The sequence below is a fragment of the Erinaceus europaeus genome, chromosome 1, assembly GCF_950295315.1.
Source record: "Erinaceus europaeus chromosome 1, mEriEur2.1, whole genome shotgun sequence".
Classification (NCBI taxonomy): domain Eukaryota; kingdom Metazoa; phylum Chordata; class Mammalia; order Eulipotyphla; family Erinaceidae; genus Erinaceus; species Erinaceus europaeus.
In genome coordinates, this window is record NC_080162.1 from 37,374,539 (window position 1) to 37,388,160 (window position 13,622).

General features: G+C 38.3%; 1 protein-coding gene across 3 annotated transcripts in view; it reads right to left on the reverse strand.

Moving 5' to 3' along the window:
• The window catches only part of STX16 (syntaxin 16), a 30,659-nt gene continuing 17,037 nt past the window's right edge, over nt 1-13,622 (reverse strand). For all 3 annotated transcript variants that reach the window (XM_007525129.3, XM_007525130.3, XM_007525132.3), the window contains 7 exons: nt 12,279-12,386; nt 11,584-11,724; nt 9,770-9,935; nt 8,443-8,534; nt 7,748-7,891; nt 6,450-6,530; nt 1-2,787 (listed from right to left, as the gene is read on the reverse strand). In XM_007525129.3, coding sequence (XP_007525191.2) covers nt 2,683-2,787; nt 6,450-6,530; nt 7,748-7,891; nt 8,443-8,534; nt 9,770-9,935; nt 11,584-11,724; nt 12,279-12,386 — 837 coding nt within the window. In that variant the 3' untranslated portion in view covers nt 1-2,682. The remainder of the gene's footprint in view (nt 2,788-6,449; nt 6,531-7,747; nt 7,892-8,442; nt 8,535-9,769; nt 9,936-11,583; nt 11,725-12,278; nt 12,387-13,622) is intronic.

Sequence of the window (13,622 nt, forward strand, 5' to 3'; positions counted from 1 at the left end):
GAAGTGCTTCACTAATTGCTTTATTTAAGCACAGGAGAAACAAGTCTTATCTGACCAATTAGGTTAGAAGGGTTTTATTACCTTTAAGAAGCCATTAGCTACAATAAAACACTGAAAGCACTTGTGTCAAAACAAATAAATAATGCTCTCTCAATTAGCAGAGAAAGTGTTAAATCCGTTAGAGATATACATACTGCTTCACACTCATGGCGAAACCAGCATTCCCCCACCCTTAAATTAATAAAAGGAGACTTTTCAGTTATAATCTCGGGAAAGATCAGGAGCTCTGGAGGTGCAGCAATAAATATTTACATTTCTCTTTTCAGTCCCAGTTAAGGGATCCACCCATTCCAGGAGATATTGAAGGGGACAGGTGACCTGAGACCAAGTGCAGAGGCCCCAGTCTACCATATCATCGACCTTCTTGAAGTACATCTTAGGCAACAGGAGAAGGAGGACTACTGGGCAGAGGTTACTGCTGGCTTCCCGCAGTCAAGGGCTGCAAGGAAATGCCTCCTCCACAGGGAATGAACTACCCTGATGTTCCAGGACACTATTACTGATTTTTCTCCCACTCCCCCTAGTGCTGCTGATCTCTCCTCAAGTGAAGGTTCAAGATAAAAATACAGTGTTTTACAGATATCACTAGCTTACACATGAGCTCCAGGCTGCAGCTGGTACTGCACTGCTTTTAGTCAAAACCAGATGGCTGACCATTCTCCACAAGGCTCCTAAACCATTTCTAACCAGGCCCCCATTACTGCACCCTCATGGGCCTATAGGGATGACAAAAATCAACCCTTACTCACAATAAGTATGAATAAATGGTGATCCTTTCTCAAAGGGTCACTTTCCCTTAAGGGTTTAAAAACTTTCATACTAATTCAGTATTGATTGCCACTGTAGACAGACCACTGGGAGCTAAGTTCCCTGGTCTGAACAATTAAGAACAGTTCGGCTAACGGAACATCTCGACTTACCACTGGGTTAAAATGTGCAAAGACTAAAGGACACCTCTAACACCTTTCCAGACCTATAGAAGCCCTGCTTAACAAAGGGTGATCAAAACACTCAATTCTTATCCCCGATCTTCTTTCCTAATACAAGATTATTTGTCAAGGAATGCCTGAAATTCCAGGGACTACTTTTAGATCATTTAAAACCCACAGTGGTAAGAAGAAAGCCAGCGGCTGCCTGGCTTCAGAAATAACTTGGGCAGGGAAGGTGGAGGCAAACGCTTGGGTGCTAAGCTCATGATTTGCTTGGACAACTTGAGTCTCTGGAATTGAATTTAAATTTATGAAAAATAATCTGTAAATCAGTTCTAGACTGGTACAAATAAAATACGGCACTTTAGTTAGGCCATGTTCTTCTTGAAATTTTAAGGAGAAAACAACAGAAAAGCTATCATAAGTTATACAGACTATTAAAACTATACTGGTGTTTCACAACCAAATGAACGTTAGCTTTCCAACAAATTCAGTCAGAATCCAAATGATTCTACAGTTCTAGGGATGTATTCAAGCACCATATTGTAAACAGGTACATAAATAATAAAGTCTTTGGAGACTTGCTTCATGCTCACATGGGGTTTTTCTCATCCAGATTCTCATAATCTACAGGAATACGTCAACTTTCTGAGCATGTTAGTGGCGATGCAAGAGCCAATAAATCAAACCATGGTGAAATATTTTACTTTGAAATTGCGTGATGTTTGGTTAATAATTCGAGACCAACTAATCCTAAACAGGGTGACCCATTTAGAATGGCCTCTGTGTAAATTCACAGCTCATTAAATGGTTTCTGGCTTGAACAGGTCATTATGCAGTTAATACATACAATGGATTGAGGAAAGAATGGCTGAGGACGAGCAGAGGGACACACTGGCAGATTCTGCTAACTTTCAGGACACTGTCAAGCTTCCTTTTAACAATGTGAGGTTAGTTCAAATCACCAACTTTTACATTTAGGCGGTTTTGTTTGGTAACCCTTTTTGGTTTACAGTTAAAAGTGCATTGCAAAAATTATAGATGAGCAGTACTCCATTTACAATTAATTTAAACTTATGAAGCTGTTTTAACTGGCCCATCTAAATGTGTTAATTAACATCAATGATGGTTTCTTATTTTTCACACTTTGTTACTCTGATCATTAACAGTGATGGAAAAGCTAAATTAAGTTAATGGGGAATGGATTATAAATTCTTAGAGGACTTCTCAGTTTGTTTTCTACTGGAAAATATAGAGAATGATGAAGAGGCATTTTTGCTTTTACTCATAAACTTTGGTACCAAATTTCATAAAAACCAGTGGTTTAAAGAAACTTTCTCCAAAAATCATTTTAACATGCTACTCAAATATGACTTAAAATTAGCACATATACATAAAATATTGGACAGTTTGTGGAGTGCATGTAAACGCTCAATTTTTTCTGGAAAAAAAAAATATTCTAACAGAATGACAGAACTCAATCTATTCTGTAGCAATTATCAAAAGTCCTTAAATTCTTGATAGCAAAGAAAAACAGAACCCTATTCCCCTTGCTTGAGCACGACTGGAGTCCATGGAAATGCTCACTGCCCCAATGCTGATCTCGGGGCTGCACTTCTGCCAGCAGCCTAGGGGCTCACTGAGCCCCTCATCTGGGAATCCACACATGCGGTGCACACACGCCAAATGCAACTTATCGAGACTTCACGCTGACGAGGACAACAATGAGAACAATGATGATGACAAATAGTATTAAAATCACAAGCATCTTCCGATTCTTCTTTTGATACTGTTCTGCCTAGAGAAAGATGGGGGGGGAAGGCAGTCATTTTCTCCAAATCATCCCCTTTCCAGTACCATTTGCAGAATTTACATCTCTGCTACCAGTTACATTATTGTGACCTCTTCCTTGGTCCTGGAATTAACTATCAATCCAACCTGAACTCAAAAAACACATACTTGGAATCGCTCATGAAGAAAGATATAGGACAAGAAGAAAATACAAGATCTTCTCTCATGCTAAACACGGATAGAACTCGAAGCAATAGGGAGTCAGGCAGTAGCGCAGCGGGTTAAGCGCATGTGGTGTGAAGCAAGGACCGGCATAAGGATCCCAGTTCGAGGCCCTGGCTCCCCACCTGCGGGAGCGTCACTTCACAGGCGGTGAAGCAGGTCTGCAGGTGTCTATCTTTCTCTCTGTCTTCCCCTCCTCTCTCCATTTCTCTCTGTCCTATCTAACAATGACGATATCAACTATAACAACAATAATAACTAAAACAAGGGCAACAAAAGGGAAAAATAAATACAAATAAAATAAAATAAATAAAAAAAAAAAAAGAAAGAACTGGAGGGAATCATGCTAACTGAAATAAGCCAGAAAAGAAAGGCAAACACTCGATGACCTTACTCATAGGTGAAAGAAACAAGGAAAGGGGTGTGCATGGGAATGACTAGTGGGGTTATACCCAATAAAGCACGTTACCCTGAGTGAGAATGGATTAAATATTTATTTTATTTATTTATTCCCTTTTGTTGCCCTTGTTGTTTTATTGTTGTAGTTATTATTGTTGTTGTCATTGTTGGATAGGACAGAGAGAAATGGAGAGAGGAGGGGAAGACAGAGAGGAGGAGAGAAAGATAGACACCTGCAGACCTGCTTCACCACCTGTGAAGCGACTCCCCTGCAGGTGGGGAGCCGGGGTTCGAACCGGGATCCTTATGCCGGTCCTTGTGCTTTGCGCCACCTGCGCTTAACCCGCTGCGCTACAGCCCGACTCCCAGAGAATGGATTAAAGCCCCTAATCCCAACCTGCAGTGGGTAAGCTTCAGGAGTGGTAGAGCAGTGCTGCAGGTATCTCCCCTTCTCTCACCTCTCTCTCTCCACTATCAAAGAAAAAGGAGGAGGGAAAAGGGTAGTAGGAGCAAAGGAATGGTCAAGCAGGCACTAAGTCCCAGAAATAATTCTGGTGGTGGTGGGAGATAGTATATGCATGCCGGAGACTCTAAATTCCCAGGCTCAATCCATCATGCCACCATAAACCAGAGCTGAGTTGTGCTCTGGTTAAAATTAACAAAACTAAGAAAGGGTCACATTTATGTATTAGGGTGAAACAATAATTTTCAGTCTACTTCAGCAAATGCAAGGACTCAAAGTGGTGGGGGATAGAAAGGGGATGGATATATATCCAACCACATCAAGGGAGAACATGTTCTGCTCTTTCCTGTGACATTATTGGTGAACATACCTGCTAAGGATCTTTTTTGTTCTATTTTCATTCTCCCCACCAACCTTCTACCTGGCAGTTTTGTTTACTAAGTCTAACCTCATCACCCGAGAGAAGACATCGGGTCAAACAAGTCAACCTGGCTTGAGAGCCTAGCCTATGGAAAGCAACTCTAGGGTCCAATCATCCTCAGATGAGCTGACTGCAAAGGAAATGGTCAGTCACAATACCGAAAACAGTGTGGCTTGATGACAGGGCATGCTTACTCTTCTACTAATGGACCCAGAACACCAGGGAAGCTAATACTAAATGATATGCCATAAAACCTCTCAAAGTGATTTATAAAGTAGAACCTAAAATAAAAATTTTAGTTTCCACTAAATTTATACACCCCTGCTGAGAATGTCTCTCCCTTTTATCTGTATTTTATACTACAAAACATGTCTCACTTGTTTTTATTTAAAAATTTTCAAAACTGATACATAATTCAGCAACATATCAAAATCTGGGCATTACAAAAATGGAAGCTAAAGTTAGTTTTCACTCAATACACAGGGCTGAGCAACCAAATAAATACAAATGCTTTAAAAAAAGTCAACAAACACATGTAGAGAAAGAAAAGAGTTTTGGGCTAGACCTGTATAGATGGAATTTTGTAAATTCCATTGTTAGGGCCATCTCTACCACAGGAAGCAAATTATTTCAGAAAAATGATAAGTAGCACATTTAGTGAGTCAGAAAAAATACTCATTATATGGGAAGAAATACCACTGAAGCTCAGAGACACAAGAAAGTGGTCAGAATTTGCTTTGTAATATACTACACTGCTTTTAAGCATATGCACACAAGGACATACAAAAGCCCTAATAGCAAATGCATATTTTTTCATAACTGATTGTAAGATTTCTAAGATGTCTTTCCATGTACCATTAACATGTGTATATATATATATATATATACATATATATATATATATATATGCATCTATATTTGATGCTTTCCATTTATTTTTAACAAATATTAAGAAAGCCAAAGAGTGGAAACAGCCTAAATGCCGATTGACAGATGATTGGATAAAGAAGTTATGGGATATATACTCCATGGAATAGCACGACTCTGAAACAAAAACAATAATATTGTGTCTGTTGGGACAAAATGGATGACAGCAGAGGTGATGTACCTAGCGAAGAGGGGAAAGACAACTATCTGGTAGCCTCACTTATCTGTGAAATCTACAGAACTGAAACACAGAAAGACATGAACTTGCAAAAACAAACAAAAAACAACAAAAAGTAAACAAATGGTCTCAAAGACTTGAGAACTATAGTGGTGGAGGCACAGAACTTTGGTGGTGGGTACAGTGTGAACTATATCCTATAATCTTGTAAACTACTATTAATCATAAAATAAAATTTAAAAAATGGCTTGAAAGGCCAGGTGGTGGCACATCTGGTTAAGCACACACACTAATGTGCAAGGATCCAGATTCAAGGCCCTGGTCCCTACCTAAAGAGAGAAAGCTTCACAAATGGTGAAGCAGGACTGCCAGTGCCTCTCTGTCTCTTTCCTTCTCTATCTCCCCTCTTAATTTCTCTTGTCTCTAGACAATAATAAAAAAAAAAATTTCAAAACTGGCTTGAAAAAAATCAAAATAAATATTCCTGAAATAAATAGCCACCTAATTAGGAATGAATATAACAGCTAATACATTTCAACTTAAACTATTCTTTTGTACAAAGTTAGGACACAAATATTGTGTGGTGATTAAAAGAGAAAATTAAATTTTTACCTTCTCCAGAATAATTCTCCACCAGCAATTCATCAGAAATATGACACAGGCAAAGCCTGAGTCAGCCATTAAGAAGCAAACAGAATGTTCAACACACATATTTTAGCAAATGCCTATTTAGCTAATATCCTAAAACAAGGTGATTTAGAAAGGATGAAATATTTCCTCAAGGAAGAAAAACCCAGTTCCTTTAGAAATTATTGCCACAAAAAGGAGCTCTTAGTAATTTCAAATATAAGTGTGACCGGATTAACTATTCAGTAAAATAGCAACAATACCCACAGTAGGCAAACTGAATAAAATGATACTGCACATTTTTACACCACAACATTGAAAGTCAGCAACAGATAAGAAATGCTGAAGACAGAGATGATGCACAAGTATCTACTTCTGAAAGCTGCTATTTGGTAATAGTTGCTCAAATTCTCAACTACTGAAAGATATTACCTTCTGAAGCTGTTTCAAGCCATCTTCAGTTTTGATACAGGACTGTTCAACATTATAATCAATTCTATCAAGGACTGTGCCCTGAATAATAAATGACAGTTACAGATAATCAACAACAACTGGGAAAATTGGACTTCAAAAATGAGATATGCAAATTGAAGACATCATTACCCATAGGATTCTCTGTTTTACTTAACTGTGTCGTAAAGGTACACATGGAAAACTTTGGAACCCATAATCAAGCAATGTTAGGCACTCAATGGCAGTGTACTATGTTAGTTCCAATACAGTCTAGCTCATGAGAAAGAAATACCGACAAATCGAGGTTTCCTTTTTGGATTTAACAACTATAGGATATGTCATATTCAGACTTACTGAGGCTTTAAAAAATACACGGTTCAGTGGAAATAGACTCTGAGCAGAAAAAGGCTAGCATCCTCTATACCCATTTTCTGCTTAAATACTTGAATTCAAGTAAGCAGAGAGTATCAGTTAAGCTAGACCTGGTTATGATTAGGTCGTGAAATTGACTATCATGTCTATAAATGTCAACACAGGTCTTCATGGGTCAAAGCAAAGATGGTAAGCTCCAATCCACCATTTAAAATTAAATGTTTGCCTCAAGGAGAATTTTGTTTTTAATTGCTTAATCTCTTGGTTCAAATAGAGAGGGATACTGGGTTATATGGCAGAACAGAGCTCTTAATGGAAACACTCTGTATTACAAGAGATAGTGAAAACAGTTCCTTGGGAACTGTGGGAGTAATTAATGTAACTAGATCTTCTATAGCCTCAACACTCCATTCTGCAGCTGGTTTCAAGGGGATCAGGACCCAAATCCCTGCTGGCAAGATAATAAAATATCCTAATCAGATTGTAACAGTGAACAAACAATTTAATTCTACTTGAAAGCTACTGGTTCCAGTTGCTATTATACAATAACCTGCCAAAATTAGAAGGGAAATCTTATCTATTTCCAGAATCATTGCTGAGTATGGGCAGAACCAACCAGGTCCCCAAAGTGGGACACTCCCATGAGTACCCTAGGGGTATGGGACAGAGATTATGAGAATTTATATTGACAGCTATTCTTTATCTATAGAAAGATTTATGAATATTTTTGTAGACGACAGTAAATTATATAATTTGTATATGTGTGTGCACGTACACACACACACACATTGAAGTAGTAAGTTCAATTTCTTTTTTCCCCTGATAGAACGGAATCAACAATGTTTAAAGAAAATCCAGGCATTATGGCAAGAAAACCCCCTGCTGAAGAAGGTAAACTCACATACCTGTTCTATAATCATTGCTCCTAAGTCTCTAAATATTTCATTTAAATCAGAAATGGACTGTATGATTTGGTGAATCTCTCGCTCCCTTTCTTCCACCATCAGTGTATTCTGCTCCACCAGTACTAACTGGTCGTCTGTAAAGCCCTAGCAAAACAAACAAAAAAACAACACAGAATTTGTATGTTAGGTTTTCTCCTTTCCCACAAAAAAGCCATGATACATACCATTTTAGAAATAATTTAAAGTGAATTCTGAACACATTTCTATAAAGCACATAAATAGGATCTCTTTTTTTCCATAACAGATGAGTCCATGTTCCCCCAAACAAGCAGAAAATAAAGCACTGTGGCCAAAGCAAGAGGTGTGAGAACTCCTGTTCTGCTTACGGTTGGCACAAGGGCTGAGAAACAAAAACCACAGGGATAGCCCTGAGCTTATCTGGGTTCTTACAAAGAATGGGATGTGCAGACTGCTTTCCTAAAGGTTCTAGAAGGCAGATTATAAGCTTCCCTGTAACCTTTGGAAAGGAAGAAACAGTACGAATCCTAAAATTGTTCTTCTGCCTGGTGCAAGCACTACAAGTCAAGCAGTGCTGATTCATTTGCAGTGCACAGAAGTGAAAGATCTATGAAGAGAAGGGAATAGTATGGAGTGCAAATGTACAGAAGTCTATTTTGTGTAGTCCTTTCACGTACCCGATCATAAAGAGTATTATCATCCCCATCATCCATTAGTGGTACCGATGTATCAAAAAAATGCTGAGATCTTTCCTCTCGATTCTTCATGCCTATCACAGATAGGAATTCACTTTACTTGAACATGTAAATCATCCTGGTTCTGTTGCACCATTAAAAGGGGAAATCTAAAGTAAAACTCAACAGTCAAAATGGAGATATTCTTAGCATCTTTCAAAGAAGCCTATCTCCAATGGAAGTGGAGGTCATAAGGGATGATACACAACAATATGCAAGCAATTTCAGTTATTCAAGACAAAGTCATACTGTAAATGTGTCTAAATCACACAACACCAAGGCAATGACAAAATGACAATCACCTGAGAATCTCTAAGTAAAGCAGAAATATTTAATCTCACTGCTGCTACAAAACATTTTTTAAAATCAGTATTACTTTCTAGAAGCATCTCTAGTAAGAATTTCAAATAACTCTCATCAAATTTTAGAATAAAATTAAAATACAAACGTTAGTTGTCAGAGGAATAGAGAAGCAGATTATTGTTGGTGTATGGGGAGAGATTGCTGGAAATAAAAGAAAAATGAAGTTTACAGGGTATTTATAACAAGGATATATCTGGGACCTGACATTTCACCATTTAAGGAAAGATGAGTAAATCACTAGAGCCAGCAGAGCAAGTGCTTAAGTATTCCCTGAAAAGGTTTTAAGACAATTTCAAATACTTTAGCTATTAAGCAAATATGGAAATTAATGTGAAAACTGCATTTTATATATTAGGAGGCCTCCACCACCTGCCCACTCCAACATCTAGAAAGGTACAGGCTTTTTTACATATATTTTGTTTATTTTATTTTAATGAAAGTGATACAGAGTGAAAGATACAAGGGGGATAGCAGAGAAGACTGTTCATCTCTAGCTTATGGTGGTGCAGAGGGTTGAACATAAGACTTTGGAGCTTCATACATAAAAGTCCTTTTCCATCAGCTTTATGCTATTTCCTTTGCCCAGTTATAGGTTTTAAAATATGCTATAGATTGATTTTTCAGATCTCCAGCTTGATAAATAGTGTTTTGTTTTCTTAGATGTGAGCCAGTTGGATCCAGTCCTCAGTCTCAACTAGAGATTGGTTTCACTTGGGGATGAATGGAGTGGTAGGGGAGGGAGGCTTCCTTTTGTTGTGAAAGGTGTGAATGTGCTCAAAAGCTAACAACAAAAAAGTACAGGATGAAGTGAAGAACTGGCAGCCAAAAAAGGAGAAAAACAAAAGTACTTTGTTCCTGTGACTTTCTAATTACTCAAAAATCCCTTAAGTTGCCCAGAGACACTCACGTTTGAGGTAGCCTGACTGTGCGTGGCGGAAGCTGATAGATAGCTCTTGCAGAGATTGTGCCAGGGAGGCCACCACATTTCGAAGTAGTCGCTCCTCTTGCTCAGAGCATACCCTGCGGGCTCGGTTGGGCAAAGCTTGAACTGCACGCTGGCATCTGTGGAAAAGCTAAGAGAACAAGTCCATGCTCACAGCAAGCAGAAAGGAAAAGTCTAAAGCGCTATTGCCTCTAACTCAAAAGTCAAAGCAAGACATCAAATGTTCTGTCCATTGGTTAGTGCTGAGAAAATTGAACAGATAAAAGTAATCTGAAGCTTGCTTTATGGACATGGAAAGACTGAACTAGATTTTTAAAGCACATACATGTATGTTATGTACCATGTACATATAGTTCACTACTGCATTCTTCTTAGTCCCTACAAGTAGCTTACAAGGCAGGTATTATTACTGTCTCTACAGATGAGCACACTGACGTCAATGGGATTAAATGAGAACAGTGCCATCTGACAGCCTGAGGTTTTGCACATCACCACACTCCTATACTATAATCACTAGCACTCAGAAGATTTACACAAACAAAAAACTGCAAATACTAAAAATTAAAAACTTACCATATTATTTTTAAAAAAACTAGTCAAATTTCACATTTTAACAAGGAACTATTTTTCCCCTAGGATACTATGCATCTCTGGGACACTGATAGCCTCACTCTAGGACAAAAGCCCTCAACATTTTCAATCATTAGGATGACTTTATAGGCACTAGTACATGGTAGAAGCCATATAATTTAAATTCAAATGATTGAACTCAGGAGCACTCTGAACTTTTAAAAAAGATTTACTTATTTTACCATAACAGAACTTATTTACTATTAACCAAGCATCTCTGTGACAGATGAATGCCAGCTACCATGCTCACGCATCAAGTTTGGCACATCATAGCTATGCCATTTCCTAGGCTACTCTCAATTTTATTTTATTTATTTATTTAAAATATTTATTTATTTATTCCCTTTTGTTGCCCTTACTGTTTTATTGTTGTAGTCATTACTGATGTCATTGTTGTTAGATAGGACAGAGAGAAATGGAAAGAGGAGGGGAAGACAGAGAGGGGTAGAGAAAGATAGACACCTGCAGACCTGCTTCACCACTTGTGAAGCTACTCCCCTGCACGTCGGGAGCCGGGGGCTCGAACCGGGATCCTTATGCCAGTCCTCCTCACGCTTTGCGCCACCTGCACTTAACCTGCTGCACTACAGCCCTACTCTCATTTTATTTATTTGCCTCCAGAGTTAATGCTGGGGCTTGGTGCCTGCACTATGAATCCAGTGCTCCTGGCAGCCTTTTTTTTTCTTATTGTTGATGGCGTTGTTGTTACTGCTGTTGTTGGATAAGGCAGAGAGAAACAGAGAGAGGAAGGGAAGGCAGAGAAAGATAAGACACCTGCAGACTGCAGACCTACTTCACTGCCTGTAAAGTGACAGCCCCCCCCCCCCCCCCCCCGTGCAGGTGGGGAGCTGGAGGCTCAAACTGGGATCCTTACACTGGTCCTTGTTTTGTGCCATGTGCACTCAATTTAATTTTTAAGTAAATCCACAGCAGTATCTACTAACAACTAAAGACAACCCCTGCTCTCTGAGATACTACACACATAAGTCAACATCTGGTGGAGCTGAGGGCTTCTGATGTCCCTCTGTAAACTTTATGTGGGAAAATGATTTGCAAGCTCACTTTGAGTAGTACCATGACATTTGAGATGGTGATGTCAAGTTTGGGAACTATCTCATTTCCACTGGTTGTCTAATTCCCATTCTTACCTGAGTGATCTCTTGGGTAGTTATTTCAATGGCGTGTTCTTGTTCACTGCTGTCATCCAGGGTGGGTCTGTTTAAATGCTGGTCATGAAGACTAGCTAACTCCTTCATCTTCTGTTTGATCCGGCCAACATCATACTGTATCTAAACAGATGAAATCACCACAGCTCCAGCAAAGTTTGTCAGGTATCTATTAGCCTCAGAGACAATTAACTACACTCAGAGTACATAGTTGAGTCTTCCACTTGTAGACTCACTAATAATGCATGACCAACTTTTAATTCTAATCACTAGAAATTCAAAGTACCACTTCTTGTTGTAAAGCTCTTCAACTTGTTGCTATAACTCAGGTAGTTACTACTAAAGCCAAAATCATTAATATGTATTCACACACACACACACACACTCAACATGTGTGCTTTGTGATATATTAATAGTATAAATCCAATTTTAAAAATATGCATTCAAGTAAAAGACATCAGTTTTTACAGCAGAGATTTGAAAATGTTAGTGCTATTAACTATTTAAGAAAAAAAAGTTAGGGCAGGGGTAGATAGCATAATGGTTATGCACAAAGACTCTCATGCCTGAGGCGCCAAGGTCCCAGGTTCAACCCCCATACCACCTTAAGCCAGAGCTGAGCAATGTGCTGGGTAAAAAAAAAAAAAAAGACAGTGTGAAACTAACATTCAACTTACTTCATCCACTCCATCCACCCATTTAGGAGGTGACCGTTTTGTCACACCAATTGCTGCTTCTGGATCTAAGCTAATGCCTGACACCAGAGCCATACGGTCATCAGCAAGCTAAAGGGAAATAAAGAAATATTTTTAAAAATTATTCAAATTCCATTTTGATAAGCACACTCCTACTCCCTTTTAAATGTTACTCCTTAAGAAGAAATAGAAATGTAGGAGTAAATGCACTTGCCTGTATTATAAGCTTGCTTTTGATACTGCTAGGATTTGGAATTGTTTTCCTATTTTTTTCATGCACCAGTTCTTAACTTCCTTGGATATACTTGTGAACATGAATTTGACTTGATCTGGCTATAGAAATGTAATGAAAAAGTCAACGAAAGATCCTTAAAAGAATGGCTTCTTACTACTAGCACTGTGGTAAAATGGCATCAATCTCAACACTTAATGTGATCAGACACAAGTTTGGGGGGGGGAAATAAGTCTAGGCTATAAATGGAACTAACACTTTCTTTTTTCAATAGTAGCAAGGTTTACATAAATATTTAGCTTATTTTGGAAGAAGCACTAATCCAATTATCTTAGTCACAAGATCATTAACCATGGGTTAAAATGTGTGAAAGAACTGCCTAAAACAGTTAGCAAATTATCTACCATTTGGCAAAAGCAACCCTAAAATTGCACTGCAATCTTACACTGTCATTTGCTTTTTTCCATTAAATGTCCACAGGCAACATTTCCACTTATTTTGAAATGAAATTGATAGTTCTTGTTTATTTTACCTATATAATACATTGTTTCAAAAAGCTCTTAAGAATAAGAAGGAAAATCATGGGTTTAGGTTGGTTAAGTTGTTCTCTTGCCTGGAGGCAACGAAAGGGTTGAAAGGATCTGGAGGTGGCCTCCGGAGCTCAGAATTTATTAATTCTAGTTTCAAAAGACACAAAAGATGATCAAAAAAATAATGGAAGACAGCATATAAAAATCTTTTATAGGTAATGCTATGCAGTTTATTAAAACCACACTGCAGAATTGAGTGAAGAACTGATAATGTTTTTCTTCCCCCTCACCCTGGATGCATCTAAATTTATTTTTCATTCAAGCAAATACTGGTTTGCTTTTTTAACAATGAAGGAACAAAGCCAAATTTAAAATTCCACAGATGGGGGCATCACATAAAGGAAAACAGATCAAAATAATTCTGCAAGTAGTTAAATGCTAAATGCTAAATACAGAGATTATAGCAAAATTCCTTCAAGTAAAACACACTAGGTATTTATGCCGTGGCTACACTCAGAACCCTCATCATATGTGCAGAGACCGTGTTGTGATAAAATTCACAGG